Source organism: Pezoporus flaviventris, unplaced genomic scaffold (genome assembly GCF_033815535.1).
Source record: "Pezoporus flaviventris isolate CSIRO_AGI_PZ_B2104156 unplaced genomic scaffold, CSIRO_AGI_Pfla_v1 ptg000455l, whole genome shotgun sequence".
NCBI classification, from domain to species: domain Eukaryota; kingdom Metazoa; phylum Chordata; class Aves; order Psittaciformes; family Psittacidae; genus Pezoporus; species Pezoporus flaviventris.
In genome coordinates, this window is record NW_026893002.1 from 298,305 (window position 1) to 317,581 (window position 19,277).

Below are 19,277 nucleotides of genomic sequence, written 5' to 3' on the forward strand. Positions count from 1 at the left end.
CAGTGCTTTGTGCACTTTCTCCCTCCTGCTCTCATGTTACGCAGTCGAGCTCAGGCCTTTCTCCTGCCCCACAGGAGCCTCCAGCCCCCCCCCACCAGGACAACCCATGTCCTGTGCCCAGCCCATGCAGCAGCACAGGGATGCTGCAGCCAAGCATCCTTCCCATCTCCTTCCCTTTTGCCCTCCCAGCCCCGAGTCCAGCATCCCCTGTCCTGCTGCTTCCCACGCTGCGTCCCTGCATCCTCCACCTGGCTCCTGCCGGCCGCTCGCTCCCGTTTTCGCCGTTTCTCTCCCGGCTTCCCCTGTGCTGCCGGCTGGGAATGGTACAGTCCCTCCCTCCGTGGATGTTGCTAGAAGGGGAAGGCATCAGCGCAGGCTGCGGAGGCTGCGGCGGCTGCAGCAGCCCCGAGACATCCCTGGAGAAGGGTGGAAGGGACCCGACGAGGAGGCTCCAGCTCAGCCCCGGCCCTTTTGCTGCTCCCGCAGCATCACCAGTGAGGAGCCATGACCCAGGGGAAGGTAGGTGGGAGGCCAGCGCTGGGTGATGGATGGGTCCTGCTTGCGTGTTGAGAGGGGGAAAGAGGGCTGAAGGGAGGGGGTAAAGGGATAAAACCACTGTGGGGAGGGGAGCTGGGGACCAGAGCCCAGCTCGGTGCCGTGGCCGGGGGTGGCTGTGTTGTTATGGGGCCGGGGGCTGCTTGTCCTGGTGCTGCGTGTGCAGCTCAGCTCCCGCTGCTGGACCTGCGGCCGTTCAACCATCCCGATGTCAGGGGGCTCATGGGGTGCTCGTGTTTCCCACCCGTGCCCCCCCACCCCGCAGCCAGCACTGAGCACTTGCCCTCAGCACCTCATCCCTGGTCCAGGGAGCTCTGGTTTTGGGGTTCATCGATGCTCTGAACCCAAGGGAGGGGGGGGGGTGTGTGCATCCAGCACAGTGCATCGTTGCCTTGGCAACGGTGGCTGGAGGCTGCTTGGATGCAGCAGCACCATCCCTCCTGCATCTGCTTGGGTACCTCCGGGCCGGGGGGGTCTTGTATGATGCTGTCCACCCTGTACACAAGGGTATGTAATGAAGGATGGGGTGAAGATGGTCCCTATGGGCTGGCAGACAAGTGGCACCGTTATCCCCATGCAATCGGAGCTTCGCCTGATGCATATCCCTGTGCCTGGCACACCTTTGGTTTCATCCCTTCTTACAGGCACTGTGCCCCCTGTTGCAGTGCTGGTCAGTCTGCCGCCTTCATTTGGGGCTTCTCCTGGTTCCAGCCCCACATCCCTGTGATCCATGGGGATGCTGACACTGAGCTGGCACCCCCTTTGGCAGCAAGGGTGGAAAACAGGCTCAGGTCTAACAAAGATCTCGAAGGTTAAAGGGGTAGCGCTGCCAAGGAGAAGCAGGTTCTCAGGTAGCCTTGAGGATGCTCTTTGCTTGGGTTACATGGTCTGAGGGGTGCCAAGGTCCCTCAGCTGCACCTCCGGAAGGAGACGCTGAGGGCACCAAACCAGGGCAGTTGCTGGGGGCTGTGAGTGGAGATGAAGGAGTTCAGGGGGTTCTACCCAGCAACTAAAGGGGAGATTGGGACAGAAGGAGGCTGAAAAGCAGAGAATTCTCTGGATGTTTCCCAGCATCACACACGAGCTGGAGGCACCAAGAGGACCCAGAGCAAGGCTGTGTCTGCCTCAGAGCTGGGGGCTTGTATTTTCCATCCCCTTTAACATGTCCCCTCTTTTCCCCATCTCTTCCCTCAATCACACCTTAAGCTGCTCCATCCTAGGGGTGCAGGATGGGTCCATTGAGTTGCTGAGGGTCCTTTTAGTGGAGGGCCCCCAGATCTCCATCCGTGCCCCATTGGGTCCCCATTGCAGAGCGGTTCCTGTGCTGGTTTGATGCTCTGACCCCCCCTTTTTCCTCCTGTGCAGCTCTCGGTGAATAACAAACCCCCCAGCTCCGAGGGGCAGGGGGAGAAGAAGGAAAATGCCTCGGCTCCACCAGCACCTCCGAGCTACGAAGAGGCGACAGCGGGAGAAGGGATGAAGGCGGGTGCCTACCCTCCTCCTCCCTCAGTCCCGTTGCACCCCAGCTGGGCTTACGTGGACCCCAGTAAGTCCCTGTGTGTCTGTACTCAGGGGTGCAGAGATTCCCCGTTGTAGAGAAGAGGGGATGCGGGGATGCAGGGATGCGGTGCCTGGGCTGGTCCATGGTAGAGCTCACCCTCGAGCTGCAGCTATAAGCCATGTGTGGCTCTATCTACAGGTAGTTTCATCCAGCCACAAGACCACACTGAGGTGGGACTGAGCTCCAGCGCTCCGCGCTCCTTCCCAGTGCTGGGGTGGGAATAATCCCCTCTCCCAGCCTGCTCCCAGGGCTTGGAGCCACACTCCTGGCTCTGCAGGCAGCAGCTCTCTCCCCCCCCCTCCCCTCCATCTCTTGCTCCATCCCGGCTTTGAGAGAAGCCGCTGAGCTGGCAGGATCAGCGCGCTCCATCGGTGATGTGCGGCTGCTCCGAGGCTGAAGCAGCTCCACTCGAGGGCTCAATTGCTCCAGTGTGAGGCCGGTTCCTCAGCAAACAAACAGCTTTTCTTCCCTGGGTGCTCTCGGCAGCTCCTGCTTGGTCGCGACACGGGGACAAAGGCTCCCCTGTGCCCTGTGCAGGGGAAGGGTTGGGTAGCTCCAATGGGATGATGCAGGAGCCACGGCCGGCAAGCGGGCAAGGGGTGGTGGGGTGGCCGAGTGCTTGGTCAGCACAGCTTGAGCTGGAGGGCCTGGGTTTAACGCCGCTTGAGTCCAGTATCCCTGCTCCATCCTCTTCCTCAGCTGTGCTTTGCCTGCCTGCTCCATCCAGTGCGGATGGAGATGCTTAGGGAAGGGGACAGAGCGAGCGAGACCCCTCTGAGGGACGTGCGCTTGCCCACTGGTGGTTTCGCAGGCTTCTCATCCCTGTTTGCTGTCAGGAGGCAGAAAGAGGGGGATAAGGAACCTCCCAGCTTGCTCCAGCAATGCTCTGGGTCTTCCTTCCTGATGGGTTAGGATGGGTAAAGCCCAAATGGGTTAAGGATGCTGGGATCTGGGCTCACCCCAGGGGCCTGTTTAGGTGATGTGTCACCTCTTGTGCCCCCCCTGACAAGCCTGGCAGGATTCCCTGATCCCTGCTGGGGTTCTCCTCTGATTCCATGTCCTTCCCCCCTTTCCTCGGCCACGCTACAAGCCCCTGTGCCCATGCCCGCAGGGACACAAGCCGTGGGGCTGTGTCTGACAGCTTGTATGGGACTGGGAGCAACTGGAAAGAACCGGTGTGTGCTTTGGGAGCTCAGGGCACGCTGCGTTGCTGCCTTGGCTGTGGCCCCAGATGGGAGGTGATGGGAGGAGGGCAGCCTCCATTCCTCCGAGGCACTTAGGTGTCTAATACGGTGTTTAGATGCCTTGATGGCTCTGACAAAGGAGGCACTGAGGTGTCGTGGGGATGTGGCCCTGGGGTGCTCTCAGCCCTGCGTGGTGGTGACAGCTCTCACAGTGATGAAGGGAGGATGCACTGCCCGAGATTCATCTCCACTGGGGCATAGAAGGAGGCACAAGAGGTGGATTAAGCACATGAAGAGCACAAGGGCTTTGTTTCCTGCTGCATGATGAGGCTGTTGCAATGAGAGCAACCAACTTGGACGGCCAAACCAGAGCAAAGACCTTGGGTTTCCTGGTGCCTGCAGCCTGCATCCCGAGGCTGAGGGGGTCCTTCCTCCTCCTGCCTGGAGGGTGGGAGCATCACAGAGCTTTGGGAAGGAGGGGAGGCATCTGTCAAACATGAACTTGGAGCTGGTGCACTCGCCTAAGCCTGTGTTCTATAGAAACCCAGGCGGGGAGGACACTGCTGACACTGAAGGGGATGTTTGCAGGAGAAGCAAATAGCACAGGGGGATGATGCACTGAGCCAAGGAGGGCTCTGTGTTTGCTTTAGGGTTTCTTGAGCCTGAGGTTCAGCAGATGGAAAAGGCCAATTCATTTCATTTGAGCCTCTGATCTGAGCAGGGAGAAGCTGCTGCTTTGGGTCTCTCTTGCAGCCCCTGCCCTGCAGCATCCTCACTGCTGCCTTCAGCCAGCAGCAGAGCTGTCCCAGGGTTTCCTTCCACCTCCCTTCAGGCAAAGTGATGCTCCGTGGTCCAGCCTTCCTCCTTGCCCCCCACCTGCAGGGCACCTCCAGCAACAGGAGCTTGTATTGCAGAGCACGATAGGGTTGCGTGGGGTGATGATCCGGGTCCAGGCAGTCACTGGTGTTGTTTCCCCCTTGTTTGGGCTCGCTGTTAACTGGCTCCCTGCATGCAACTGGGACCTTAGGGATGGATCTGATGGAGAAGCCGGTTGGAAGGAGCTACTCCTTGAGGTGAGGGCCCAAGATGCAGGCAGAGCCTGAGCGCCAGCAGGGGGGGAATCCTCAGCATGGGAGGTGCTGAGTCACAGCTCCGCTGGGAGATGCTTTCACATTCAGTGCAAGCTGAGCAAGGATCCCAGAGGAGCTCTCGAATTCCCACTGGAGATCCGGTGTCACCAGAGGCAGGAGTTAACCCTCGCATCCTCACCGTGCACAGCGTGGTTTCCCTAGCGATGGTGCTAATGGGATGCGGGGATGAGGTGGGAGCAGGGGTATCCCAGCAAAGAACGTGGGGGTTCCCAAGCACTCCCTGGGGCCACGTTATTGCAGCTGGGGAGGGAGCTGGGAGCTGGGACCTGACCTCTCTGGCTTCTGCTCCAGGCACGAGCCCCAGCTATGGCAGCGGTGGGTACCCAGGGGACACGGAGATGCTCACCACCTTCAGCTGGGATGACAGGAGCGTGCGCAGGGTCTTCATCCGGAAGGTAAGGGGCTGGAATCCCACTTTTCTCCCTATGGAAGCAGGCCACCAGAAGGGACCCGGCTGCCTGGGAAGCAGAGAGCCCATGGGTCACCCGTGGGCTTCCTCTCATTGCAGGTCTACGCCATCCTGATGGTCCAGCTCTTGGTCACTGTGGTTATCGTGGCTTTCTTCACCTTCTGGTAGGTCTCTTGGGGTGCTCTGTCCTGTGTGTGACCTGCTCCTCATTGCCTGGGGGGGGGGGGGGGTCTGGAGGCTTTGCCATGTGTGTTCCAATGGGAAACCAAACCTGGGGGACCCCAAGAGGTCTTTTCCCTATGTCCTGCGTATCCTGGGTGCTCTCCCCAGCCAAAAGGCCTCGAGTGCTGGGCTCTTCCTTAGGGGAGCTCTCACAGATGGGCTTGGGGATGGGGTAACCCCCCACTGCAGGAGCAGATCCCCCCCCTTGGCTCACGTTGCCTGCAGGATACACATTCCCCCCCCCCGGTGTGTGTGATCCCAGCTTGAATTCAGCAGCACCCAGTGCAGGGCTTGGCTTTCCTGATGCTTCCTGCTCAGCACCCGTTCCCTCTTGTCTTGCAGCGAGCCCGTCAAGGGATACATCCAGACCCACTCTGCCTGGTACTGGGCTTCCTAGTGAGTATCTCTGCCTTCTCCTACGGCCACGTGTGCTCCAAACGGCTCTGGAGGGGGCTGCGGTGATGGGGATGTGTCTTGCATGTGAAGAATTGCTCCGATGTGTGTGTGCAGGGGGGGCAGCTGGGGAGGTTCATGGATAACGGAGGCGAGGAGAGGAAAATCCCCCTGAAATGAGGGCGAGCCATGGGAGATGCTTCCAGAAAGGAAGGGGAGGGGGTCCTGCAGAGCAAACTGGGGCAGAAACCCAGCTCTGAGACCCTGGAGGCTTCATTTGGGGATTATCCCTTTGAAAGCAAGGAGATTGCCTGGTTTTACATCACACGCCTTGGTATACATGAGAAGTGAAGGAGGGTGCAGGCAGCGAAGGGGGCTGCGTGTGCGTCTGGAGGCATCAGGCTGTGTTTGAGTGGGATTGGGTCTCATCGCGGAGCCGTTCCTTTTAGGATGCTATTCCCGAGTCAAGCGTGGTCCCGGCGCTCAGCTCGGAGGTGGTGCTGGCCTATGGGCATTGGGCTGGTTTCCTGGGTGCCTCTTGTGCTGCTGCTGCTGCTGCTGCTGCTCAGGAAGCATCAGGGATGGGATCGCCTGAGCTTGGTTGAATGCGTTCACACCCAAAGAGTGAAGCGTGTCCAGAGCCGGAGATGAGACACCACTTACATAACTGAGAAGAGACCCAGGATGGCAGCAATGGAAGGGAGCAGGCTCCAGCATGCCTCTTTGCCCTCAAGGGAAACAGTGTGCTCCTCCTTGGCCACTTGCTAGGTGGGAGAAGCAGGGTTACCCTGTAGGGAGACCAGACTGAGCTCCGCTTCCACTTTTGAGTTCATCTCTTGCCTCTCCCTGTATTTCAAGAGAATCATAGGATCGTGACCATGGAATGGGTTGGGATGAAGGGACCTTAAAGCTCATCCAGTTCCAATGTCCTGCCATGGGCAGGGACCCCTTCCACAGGGTGCTCCAAGCCCCTGTGTCCGACCTGGCCTTGAGCACTGTCAGGGATGGAGCATCCAAACCTTCTCCATTCAACCCATCCCAGTGCCCCAGCACCCTCACACTAAGGAGCTTCCTCATCTCCAACCTGAACTCCCCCTGTTCCAGTCTGAACCCATCACCCCCTGTCCCATCACCCCAGTCCCTGATGCAGGTCCCTCTCCAGCATCCCTGTACCCCCCTTCAGGCACTGGAAGCTGCTCTGAGCTCCCCACGCAGCTTCTCTGCTCCAGCCCCAATGTTCTCAGCCTGGCTCCTATGGGAGCTGCTCCAGCCCCTGAGCATCCTCATGGCCTCCTCTGGCCTTGCTCCACCACCTCCATGTCCTTATGCTGAGGACCCCAGCACCGCACCCAGTGCTGCAAGTAAGGAGCAAACTTGTCTTGGGCCAGGCTCTGTACTGAGGGACTTTAGTCTGTCCCTTCACCTCACAGTGAGACGACCCTGCCCTCCACCCATGTCTCCATCCCAGGGCTGCATCTCCCTCATGCACAAAGATCCCAACCCTATGGACACCTCTGACCCTAAAGTGGGTGTTGCGTTCTCCTCCTGGGCCGACGGAATCCAGCAAGAGGAGATGCCACAGGGCTTGCCCTGGGGATGCCCAACCACAGGGGCTCTCCTTGCTCCCTGGGTGCTTTCCTTCCACCCCTCAGCCGCGTCCGCTCCAGCTTTCCTGGTTTCCCAGTGGGAGAGCAGCGCTCAGCTTTATCTCTGCTGCCTTTACCACGGCCCATGGGGTTTGCCCTCACCTCCCTGGGTCAGAGCGGAGCCAGTGGCTATCGAGCAGCCATCGGCACACCCGGAACCTGCTTCCCCCTCCGGGCGCTGGCTCAAAGCAGGTTCTCCCCCCCGTGCCATAAACCTGTGGAAAAACACCGGGAGCAGGGAGAGCATCGCCCGTGCGCTGCAGCGCTGGGCTGGGCCGGGCTCTGAGAGAGGAATAACCCCCTGTGCCCTGGGGGAGTGAGGCTGGGGTCTGCGAGCTGCCAGAGTCGGGGAAGGAGTTGGGATGAAGGGAGCTTAAAGCTCCTCCAGCTCCAACCCCTGCTGCCACGGGCAGGGGCACCTTCCACTGGAGCAGGGTGCTCCAACCTGGCCCTGGACACTGTAAGGGATGGAGCATCCAAACCTTCTCCATTCAACCCATCCCAGTGCCCCAGCACCCTCACAGGGAAGAACTTCCTCATCTCCAACCTGAACTCCCCCTGTTCCACTCTGAACCCATCACCCCCTGTCCCATCGCTCCAGCCCCTGATGCAGGTTCCTCTCCAGCATCCCTGTACCCCCCCTTCAGGCACTGGAAGCTGCTCTGAGCTCCCCACGCAGCTTCTCTGCTCCAGCCCCAGTGTTCTCAGCCTGGCTCCTATGGGAGCTGCTCCAGCCCCTGAGCATCCTCATGGCCTCCTCTGGCCTTGCTCCACCACCTCCAAGTCCTTCTCAGTGCTGCAAGTGGGATCTCACAGTGGGGAGCAGAGGGGCAGGATCCCCTCCCTGAGCTGCTGGGGGGGTCCTGTGCTCAAGCACCCCCTGACCTTAGTGAACCCTTCTCCTTTTGAGCCCCTCCTTGAGCACTGGTGCAGTAACGTGGGACCAGCTCCCCTAACACAGCCCTTAGCAAGTGGCTCTCATCAGCCCTGGGAATCTTGGCTCAGCCTTGATGCCCCCAAGCCAGGAAGTGCCTGCACTGATGAGGTGTCAAGGAGAACACCTTGGGTGCTCCACCTGCCCTGGACCTGAAGCACTCTAAGCCCATTCAGAGGTGTTTGTGTTGGTCCCACCTTGGGACTGCCTTTTGCAGCGCTGCAGAAGCACCTGCAGTGACAGGTAATAACCGACTTGATTCCCACCCAACATCAGCCACGGTGTTTGCAATCCAAACAGCGCAGCAAAGCCCTGACGCTTACCTGGAGACTCCTCTCCTGCATTAACGCTCCTCGCTTGGCTTTGCCTCCCTAAGCTCCTCTTTGCCTCCTCTTTGCAGCGCTGTTTTCTTTGTGACCTACTTGATCCTCGCTTGCTGCTCCGGGCCCAGGTAAAACCTTTTCCTTTTGGCTTTCATACAGCGAAGGATGGGTTTCCCTCTTGTTTCAAGCATCCCCAGCAGTGTTAGAGATGCAGGGTCAGGCTGACCTGGTCCCACTGTAGTGGCGGAGGTGGGAGCTGTGTTTCCAGCCTGATGCAGTCGTGGGATGCTGCAGCAGCGCATGAAGAGCTCAACTTAGACTGCATCACTGGGGGGCTCTGAATGCTCATTGAATCCTCTGCATCCTACTGCAGAGGATGCTCTTTGCTCTCCATGGAGCAGAGCACTTATCACGGGGGCATCCCTTATCACAGGGGCATCCCTTATCACAGGGGCATCCCTTATCACGGGGGCATCCCTTATCACAGGGGCATCCCTTATCACAGGGGCATCCCTTATCACAGGGGCATCCCTTATCACGGGGACATCCCTTATCACAGGGATGTGATGGTCTCTTGGTCTAGGAGCGCCCCAAACCCACTCTGATCCCCACCAGGATGACTGTCCCCTCGCACCACCCCTGCCCCAGCCCCTCCTGTTGTGCCACCCCTGCTCCTCTGACCAGTTCCTTCCCTTGCAGGAGGTACTTCCCATGGAATCTCATCCTCTTGAGCATCTTTGTAAGTAGCACGCGTGGACCACGTCTGCCCTGCCCTCGCCCCCAGTCTGGCTCCAAGCGGGAGAGCCAATCCGTATGAATTCCTGCAGAAAGCAGCAGGAATTTCATCCCCTCCTTGCCCTGCGCTTGGGCTCAGGAGCTGGGATTGAGCTGGGCTGTCCAGTGCTGGGAAGTGGGGTAGGTGCTGGCATCCTGTACAAGAGGGGTAGAATCATAGAATCACATGGGTTGGAAAAGCCCTTTAAGACGATCAAGTCCAACCGTTACCCTGGGAAGGAGGGATGGAGGAGGTGGCCTGCCCTCATTTTAACCTGCCCCATGGACATCAATCACCCCAGGATTAGGAACTGCGTGAAAACTGCTCCTCTGGAGCGGGTGTGAGGTTTCCCTGCCCTTATCTCTGTACCTGCAACGTCTCCTCTGTTGCGTGGCTCTCCCTGGGACCAGAATGCAGCAGTAACGTGGTTCTTTTCCCCTCCCAGACCCTCTCCATGGCCTATCTCACTGGGATGCTCTCCAGGTAGGTTGAACCCAGGTCTCTGGATGCTTCCAGCCCTGTGCCCTGCCCAAAAGCCTTCCCTCTGCCTGAAATAGATGGGGTGCTGCTGCCTGGAGCTCTTCCAAAGCCTGAGCTTCCCTATTGGGAATGATCTTAAAGCCAAGCCCTGCGGTGGCATCCCCTTCCCTGTCACAGCTGAGGCACACGCAGCTCCGGCTGTGCTGAGCCCTGCAGAGCCAGGACAAGGCAGACCCTGCGTGGATGGGCTCTAGGCCACCACGTTCCCTGGGGTCTCCCCTTTCCCACTCGAGCACATGGGGCTGCAGTGGCACACGGAGGCCTTTTCCAGCACATTCGGGGCTCCTGCCCCCTTGCTCCCTTGTGCCTGCGTTGTCCCTGGTACAACAGGGCCAGGCTCAGCCCCGGCTCACGTGGGGCCCCGGTGATGCAGCAGATGAGCCAGGGGGTGGTGATGGATCCGTGCTGGAACAAAGAGAGCAACAGCATCAGCAGCAAGGGGGAAAGTGCCAGCGATGCTGCTTGCGAAGCACACCACGAGGGTGATGGAGGCTGCCTTTTCCTAGGGCTGAGCACCCAAACCAGTGCTCGGGCGCTCAGACCAGCCCCAAAAGCCTCTCCCCATTCAAATCCCTCCTTTTCTAAGCGTAACGGTGGTTGCAGCTTTCCCATGGGGCTGCAGTGATATTTGCCATCCTGTTCTCATTCCCTCCCCGTGTGAATCCTCCCCTTTCTCCATCTGTCCATGCACAGGGAGCTGCTTACAGCCCGTCCCCATCCCTGCTGCTCCGGAGCTCCAGACGTGCCCCCCTGCCCACCCTCCTTGTTTAAAGCGGGAGGAAAACCCCGCTACTCTCTTTGTGGTGTTCCCTGCTCATCCCTTCATACACTAAAGGGGGGACGTTGACCCTGCCAGTGCTCTTTGTGCCCCTGGGATTCCCTTTCCTTGCACATCTCTGCTGCGCTGCTGTTGTAACCCCTCCTTGCCCACGTCCCTGTTGATCCTGCAGTTACTACAACACCAAGTCCGTCCTCCTGTGCCTGGGGATCACAGCCCTGGTGTGTCTGTCCGTTGTGGTCTTCAGCTTCCAGACCAAGGTGAGGCTGTGCTGCTCAGCCCCTGGGGGAAGCAGCAGCTCACACAGTGCTGGGGTCTGTCGGGATCCGGATACGGGAGCAACCTGAGGGATGCTGGGGTGGAAAGTGGAGGTTATGGAGTGTGAGGGGTGAGGGATGTGCCAGGGTATAGGTGGGGCTGGAATGGGGGGGTTAGGCTGTGGGGTACAGAAGGTGTATGATGGGCTTCTGGGGCTGAGCTAAGGGATGAGTGCTGAGCCCTTGCCCGTGGCAGTAAAAGGGGTATGGAAAGCGTTTGGCTCTGTGTGCCATAGAATCACAGCATGGCTTGGGTTGAAGGGACCTCAAGATCATCCAGTTCCAACCCACCCAACCCATCACCCCTTGTCCCATCGCTCCAGCCCCTGCTGCAGGTCCCTCTCCAGCATCCTTATAGCCCCCTTCAGCCACTGAGCTCTCCACGCAGCTTCTCTCCTCCAGGCTGGTGTTAGGCTGTAGGTGCAGGTGAAACAGGAGGGATTTGCTGCTGGAGATCCCTCCCTATGGCCCTGGGGGGGGGGTCCCCTCAACTGCCCCATTTCATCTCTCTGCCCCTCTCTAACGTGCTGCTCTTCACCCCCGCAGTTTGACTTCACCTCCTACCAGGGGGTGCTCTTCGTGATGCTCATGGTCCTCTTCTTCGGTGGCATTATCCTGGCCGTGATACTGCCCTACCAATATGTGAGTAACGAGCTCTGCCCTCCATCTCCCCCCCTCCCAGTGCCACCATCCTGGTGCGAGGCTGGAGCTGAGCTGCCTAAAGCAGAGCCTGGATGGAGAGGGGGGTCCCAGTGCGGAAGGAACAGGCTGTTGTTGTCAGGTTGTAGGACAGCCCTGGGCTGGGGCTTTTGTCCTGGAGCTGCGTAGTGACCCCATGGCACATCCCATCCCGGTGCCTCAGTTTCCCCTCCAGTAACAGCAGTGCAATGAGCACGTTAAAGCATTGCCCTGCCCCATGGAGGGCTCTTGCTCTGCATTCAGGGCAGGACAAGAGCCGTGGGGTGTCCTTCTGTCTGTCCACACCTGGCTGCGTTCACCCCACACAAGCTCATGGATGAGCAGCTCTGAGGGTGATGATGGGTCCTGGTGAAGAGTGACCCCCTTGATGCTCTTCCACTGCTCTTACATGGGTCCATCCCCTTCCTGTGGCCTCTCCGGTCAGTGCTGGCATTGGCTGTGCTTGTGACCCCATTGCGTTGCATTGGGACCTGGTTGTGACCACACCTGACAGAGGCTTTGCCGTGCCAGGACGGGGTGTCTGGTCTCCATCCGGGAGCATCCCGTTGTGTGAGCTGTCACCTGGAGACGGCGGTGAAAGAAGGAAGGTGTGCGGGGCTGTGCAGCCACCACCAGTCACCGCCAGCCTCCATCACAAGCAGCCTTTCAATCACCTCCAAATCCCTGCCCTCTCACTTGGCTTTGTCCAGGCACCTGAGTCACGCTTTAAGGACCAGACCTGCGCAGGCACTCCCTGGTGCTTGCCCCTGCGGTCCCTCTGCTGATGGACCTGGGTTTATCCAGGCTGGGGAGCTCGGGTTCTGGTTGTCTCTGTTGGAGATGCACCTCTCGCCCTGCACAAAGGACCTGGGTTTATCCAGGCTGAGGAGCTCGGGTTCTGGTTGTCTCTGTTGGAGATGCACCTCTCACCCTGCACAAAGGACCTGGGTTTATCCAGGCTGGGGAGCTCAGGCTCTGGTTGTCTCTGTTGGAGATGCACCTCTCACCCTGCACAAAGGACCTGGGTTTATCCAGGCTGCGGAGCTCGGGTTCTGGTTGTCTCTGTTGGAGATGCACCTCTCACCCTGCACAAAGGACCTGGGTTTATCCAGGCTGAGGAGCTCGGGTTCTGGTTGTCTCTGTTGGAGATGCACCTCTCACCCTGCACAAAGGACCTGGGTTTATCCAGGCTGAGGAGCTCGGGTTCTGGTTGTCTCTGTTGGAGATGCACCTCTCACCCTGCACAAAGGACCTGGGTTTATCCAGGCTGAGGAGCTCAGGTTCTGGTTGTCTCTGTTGGAGATGCACCTCTCACCCTGCACAAAGGACCTGGGTTTATCCAGGCTGAGGAGCTCGGGTTCTGGTTGTCTCTGTTGGAGATGCACCTCTCACCCTGCACAAAGGACCTGGGTTTATCCAGGCTGCAGAGCTCGGGTTCTGGTTGTCTCTGTTGGAGATGCACCTCTCACCCTGCACAAAGGACCTGGGTTTATCCAGGCTGCGGAGCTCGGGTTCTGGTTGTCTCTGTTGGAGATGCACCTCTCACCCTGCACAAAGGACCTGGGTTTATCCAGGCTGAGGAGCTCGGGTTCTGGTTGTCTCTGTTGGAGATGCACCTCTCACCCTGCACAAAGGACCTGGGTTTATCCAGGCTGAGGAGCTCGGGTTCTGGTTGTCTCTGTTGGAGATGCACCTCTCACCCTGCACAAAGGACCTGGGTTTATCCAGGCTGAGGAGCTCAGGTTCTGGTTGTCTCTGTTGGAGATGCACCTCTCACCCTGCACAAAGGACCTGGGTTTATCCAGGCTGAGGAGCTCGGGTTCTGGTTGTCTCTGTTGGAGATGCACCTCTCACCCTGCACAAAGGACCTGGGTTTATCCAGGCTGAGGAGCTCGGGTTCTGGTTGTCTCTGTTGGAGATGCACCTCTCGCCCTGCACAAACGTGCGGGTGCAGCAGCTCCCAGCCATTAAGCTGCTGAGACAACTGCTCTTTATCTTGCGGTGTCAAGATAAGCATAGCTCGGGGCAGGGCTGTAATGAGCTTGTCTCTGAGGAGCAGGGTGCGAGCTGGGGTTGAATCAGCTCCTCCTCCATCAGCGCCGCTGTGTGCCGCAGCGGGAGCCGTGCTCCTCATCCCGGTGCCTTCCCTGCCGGACCTTGAAGCTGGCTCTGGCTCTTGCAAGCGTTCCGTGTTGCTCCCGATGGGGTCAGCCTTGTCGGGGTAACGGACACCCTGGGGAGCTGCCGCAGAAGGCGTTTCCATCAGGATAGCACCAGGAGTTTCCCATAGGGACATGTGGGAAACCCGAATGGGCACCAAGGCCGTAGTGAGGGGGGAAACTGAGGCACGGTGACGTGTGCTTTGCCATGGGAGCATCCACCGTAGGGAGCGTGCAAGTGATGCGAGTCCATTCGGGGTACCAGAGCCCTTTCCCTCCCTTGGATCCTCCCCGTTAGAACCCAGCCCTCCCCTGCACACATCCTCATGGAGTGGTTCCCCCCCCCTCAGGCACTGACTGATGGATTCCTTGCCTCTAGGTCCCTTGGCTCCATGCGATCTACGCTCTGCTCGGTGCCATTATCTTCACTATGGTAAGTGGGTGCTGCTCCCCGGAATGCGCTGGCAGGGGAAGCAGCAGGATGGCGTGCTGTTAGCCTGCAAGGGGAAGAGGGAAGGGTTGGGATTGCAGAGCTCAGGAGTAATTGCAGTGACCTCAGCCCCGTGCCGAGGTGCTGGTGTACGTGACGGCGCGCGGTGCAGAGCGTGGTGCCGTCGGCAAGCCCATGCTCCGTGCGCAACGCAAGGTGTGAAGAGCAGGGAACACCACAGAGCCAGGGTAAAAAAGGAGAGGGGAGAGCCGGGACCAAGCAGTGGGAGCCGGGATGCGGGATGCAGCGTCCATTGGAGGCGGTGCAGCGGGAGCAAGGCAAGGACTGGGGATGAGCTGGAGCAGCAGGAAGGCAGCGGGAGGCCGTGGTTTGGGTTTCAGGTTCACTGCAGGCAGGGAAAGCCCTGAAGCCAGGCAGCTCCTTCAAGGAACGCTGAACAGGCTCCATTGCTCCTCATCGCTCCCCGTTGCTCCCTCCTGTGTCTTCCCAGAGCAAGTCCCGGCAGTGCCGTGCTCGCAGGCAGCCATGGGAGGTGTCTGGGAAGATGCTCGGTGTTACCTGGAGGTGGGGAGGGGGGGGGTCAGGAGGAGGCTGCCTTGGGCTCCAAGGCGGTGCCCACTGGGCACGTGGTGAATAAGAGCGGTTGAGCAATTGCGTTTATTAGCTATAAAAGTCATGGCAAGGGAGCTCGGCTGCTCCTGCCGTGATTCACGGCCCGGGACTGCTCCATAAAGTACAAGTGGGCTCAACATCACCTAATTACCCCATAAACTTCAGTCAGAACCTGGCAAGGAACCTTCAGCCCAGCCTGATGGTGTCTGGAGGGAGCAGTTGTGATTTATGGCTGGGGAGGGCAGAGGTGCTGCTTGACCCCAGGCCATGGAGAGCTCTGCCAAGGTGTTCGCTGCTGAGCGAAGGGGAGATGGGAGAAGATGCTGGGCTTGAAGCGATGCCACGAGGTGCGAGGCTTTGAGCCCCTGTTCCCACTGTGCTGGTTTCAGTGCGCCAAGGACTTGGTTGGTGTTAAATCCCCTTGGGATGTGGGGTTCCGTGCTCTGATTATCCTGGTGGTGCTGTGTTGGGGCCAGGCCACCTCGTTGTGTGGCAGCTTCTGAAGTGAGGAAGTCGGGGATAACAAGTCATAGGAACAGGGAGGACCATTCCGGAGCCCATCCTGGGGCACGTTTGGGATGGGTGAAGCGTGAAGGAGAGGGTCTGGAGGGACAATTGGGCTCTGGCTTCGAGTGTTAAGAAACAAAGGAAGGGGAAAGTCGCAGCTTGTTCAGTGCCTTGTCCGGAGCCTTTAAACTGCACCTGCAGCCCGTAAGAGGTGGCTGCGTTTTCCCCTGGGGGAAGTCCTCTGTGCTCTCACCTCCCTGTGCCAAACCTTGTAACCACACTGCCTTTCTTCCCCCTTCTCCTCCCAGTTCCTGGCATTCGATACCCAGATGCTGATGGGGAACCGCCGGTACTCGCTCAGCCCCGAGGAATACATTTTCGGAGCCCTCAACATCTACCTGGACATCATCTACATCTTCTCCTTCTTCCTCCAGTTCTTTGGCTCCAGCCAGGAGTGAGCGCAGCCAAGCAGCGCCTCGGCTGCCAAGATGCGAGCGTTTGATCCCAAGCAGAAGGGGTTAAATGCAACCGAATGAAACCAAATCCACCCTTTGTGGCCCCAGCTCCATCCGTGCAGCTGAGCAAAGCCCCTGCGGTGCCCCTGCCGCTTGTACATACGCTGTTAGGTCTTTGTGAGCCAGAAAGCAAAGCGGGGCTTAAGTGTTCTGTGTCTTCTGCTCCCTCCATCCTCCTGAGCTCGAGCCAGACCAGAGGCATGAGACCATGATCTTCTTCTCCACAGGGGCTGTGTCTGAGTCCTGCACCTCTGGGGCTGCAGAGCAGCTCTGCAAAGGGAATGGAGCATTAAGGAGCAGGGAATTTTGCTAGGAAAAGCAGCTGAACGAAGGGGAAGGGCTCGGGGAATCCTTTCTCTCCTGCATCAGATTCCTGATAGTGCCTGCTTTGAGGAATGCAGAGCATGGGATCACCTATGGATGCCCCAGCAAGCAGTCCCCCAGGCACAAGGGAACCTGCTGCTCAGGACGTGTGGTCTCTTTGGGGACATCCCTCATTCCCCAAAGAAGGAATTCTTGTGTGTCCTTTGCTGTGGGGCTGGGACTGCTCTGTCCTTCCTTCCCCGGGTGGGATGAGGGGATGTTAAACGGTGTGGATTTGCCTCGCACTCAATGGAACAGGGATGTCAGTCCCCCCGGGGGAACCTGGGAGAGGTGGGATCCCATGGGAGGATTATTGGCAGCGATGGGAGAAGCTGATGTTCAGAGCCCGCAGATCCCAATGCGGGGAACGAGAGGCCGCATCCTGACACCCCCCATAAGGATCTGACCCTTCCCGACCCACCTTGGTAGCGTGAGATCAATGCGCTTAAACGGTCACAACCCCCCAGACCGAGGTGAATTCCTGCTGCCCCAAACCAAACCCCACGGATGCCTCTCCCTCCTGCCCTGGCCCTTTCCCAGGTCTCCTATCCCAGGCAGGGATGTCAGCGAGGACACTGGTGGTAACTTTCCACCTTGCCCTTGCTCGCATTCCCCTCTTTGGGGGCTCAGCTGGCTAATGTCTAACCCTGCAGATAAGCAGCCTCTCGCTCCCGTTCGAGACGCGATCCCTGCTGCTGATAGGAGCCCTATCTCCCATCGCCCCGGGAATGGCAAGTGCGTCACGGAGCTGCCTCCAGCGCGCTGGGGGACGGGCTGAGCCCCAACGCTCCATCCCGCACGTTCCCCTGCCCCGGCTGCTCCCCTTCACATGTTGGATCCTGCGGCCACACGTGCTCTGGGCACCGGAAAGTTACTGCATGCAGGGAGCTGCTTCACCCCCATGGCCCTGCTCATGCGGGGGGGGGGCACAGGAGACACCTTCCCCTGTGGCTTCCTCCCCAGAGCACCAAGGAACCCAAATCCCAAGTGGTTTCAGGGAGAAAGGAGACTCCTTTGCATTGCAGTGCGCTGATTCGGCGTTGCATTGCACTGACTTGGCATTACATGGCTTTGATTTGGCATTGCACTGAGTTGGCATTGCATTGCACTGATTTGGCGTTGCATTGCACTGATTTTGTGTTGCATTGATTTTGAATGGCATTGCACTGATTTTGACTGGCATTGCACTGATTTGGCATGGCATTGCACTGATTTGGCATGGCATTGATTTTGACTGGCATTGCGCTGATTTTTGCATTGCATTGCACTGGTTTTGACTGGCATTGCACTGATTTTGACTGGCATTGCACTGATTTTGCATTGCACTGATTTGGCATGGCATTGATTTTGACTGGCATTGCACTGATTTTTGCATTGCATTGCACTGAGTTTGCATTGCATTGCGCTGGTTTTGAATGGCTTTGCATTGATTTTGCATTGCATTTCATTGATTTTGAATGGCACTGCATTGATTTGGCATTGCACTGATTTTGCATTGCATTGATTTTGAATGGCATTGCACTGATTTTTGCATAGCATTGCACTGATTTTGCATTGCACTGCACTGATTTTGAATGGCATTGCATTGATTTTGCATTGCTGTGCACTGATTTTGCATTGCACTGATTTTTGCATTGCATTGCACTGATTTGGCATTGCATTGCATTGATTTGGCATTGCACTGATTTTTCTTTGCATTACACTGATTTGGCATTGCATTGCACTGATTTTGGATTGCATTGCACTGATTTTGAATGGCATTGCACTGATTTTGAATGGGATTGCACTGAATTTGAATGGGATTGCACTGAATTTGAATGGGATTGCACTGAATTTGAATGGGATTGCACTGATTTTGAATGGGATTGCACTGATTTGGCATGGCATTGCACTGATTTGGCATGGCATTGCACTGCACTGATTTGGCATTGCATTGCATTGATTTGGCATTGCACTGATTTGGCATTGTATTGCACTGATTTGGCATTGCATTGCACTGATTTGGCATTGCATTGCATTGATTTGGCATTGCACTGATTTGACATGGCATTGCACTGATTTGACATTGCATTGCACTGATTTGGCATTGCATTGCACTGATTTGGCATTGCATTGCATTGCATTGATTTCATGACGCACTGATCTCTGCAGAGAAAGACACACATTGGATTTCTGAGCAGGCAGAACTGGGAGAGGGGGCAGCATGGGAAGCACCAAAAAGCTGATGGAATAGGAGTTGGAAGTGGGAATTTCCTGGCTCAGACCCACGCAGGCACCTCTGAAATAGCAGATTGTGGCTGCCGTGTGCTCACAGCAGAAGGCCTTTGGGTATTTCTGCTTTCCAGCTCTCGAGGAGGGAGAATGGAGCCATGTGATGAGTTCTGCCTCTGACACAGTCCCAAAGCTCCTCCTCTGGAGGACAACGCAGCCCAGAGCCCTGCAGCCCCCATCTGTGTGCTGGGACCCCTCAGCCTGGCCCTGGGGAGGAGAACACGGAGCTGATCTCTGGAGCTCTGGCTCTTTCCTTCTGCTGTGGAGGGATTTCGCTGCTGCTTCGTCCTGGCTTTGTGCTCTGGTGTGGGAAAAGCTTGCATGGAACCTGCTCCAGCTCAAGCCACTCCAATGGGGATGGCTCCTGCCCCTCCATGCATGCGTCCTGGGCCCTCTTCTCTTGCCTCCATCCAAGCCACTTCCTCCAAAAGCCCTTGGGCTGAGCAGTGAGGAACATGCTCAGGGAGGTGGAAGTCCTCATGAGGATGAGTAACACAGGATTAGGGGTGGGATGTAGCTTATGGGCACGTTCCTCTGGGTTCATCGCCCATCCATGCAGGGGAGGTGCAGGGCTGCTTCTCTTCCTCCTGTGGATGTCCTTTACCTGCGCTCTGCCCCCTCTGGGCTCCGTGTCCCCTGCTCCTTGTGTCCGGTGAGCTCCTTGTAAATAGGGTTTTGTATTTTCTTGGGACATTGCTAATAAATTGGTGCAAAACTGCTGGTGCGAGGTTTCCTTGGAAGGAAGGGCTCAGGTGATGCTTCATCCCCTTAACATGGGACATAGAACCAAGACCCTGCTATCACGGCCCCAAGTTCTAATGGAGACCATTAAAGGAGACCCCATGAAACCATTAAAGGAGACCAGGCTGCCCCTCCCCTCCTTATGGCCAAGGAACAAGCCTCCCCGAAGCAATCAGATGCCCCCGGCTCCAG

The 19,277-nt window shown here is 57.8% G+C and overlaps 1 protein-coding gene across 1 annotated transcript; it reads left to right on the top strand.

Annotated features, from left to right (window-relative positions):
• The first annotated feature begins 302 nt into the window (after positions 1-302).
• Positions 303-15,691, top strand: FAIM2 (Fas apoptotic inhibitory molecule 2). The gene is made up of 12 exons (XM_061443624.1): positions 303-519; positions 1,921-2,101; positions 4,743-4,846; positions 4,960-5,024; positions 5,425-5,478; positions 8,456-8,506; positions 9,078-9,117; positions 9,599-9,636; positions 10,644-10,731; positions 11,335-11,430; positions 14,005-14,058; positions 15,504-15,691. The coding sequence occupies exons 1-12, from the start codon at positions 505-507 to the stop codon at positions 15,651-15,653; spliced, it is 936 nt and encodes a 311-aa protein (XP_061299608.1). The 5' UTR covers positions 303-504; the 3' UTR covers positions 15,654-15,691.
• The last annotated feature ends 3,586 nt before the right edge of the window (positions 15,692-19,277 follow it).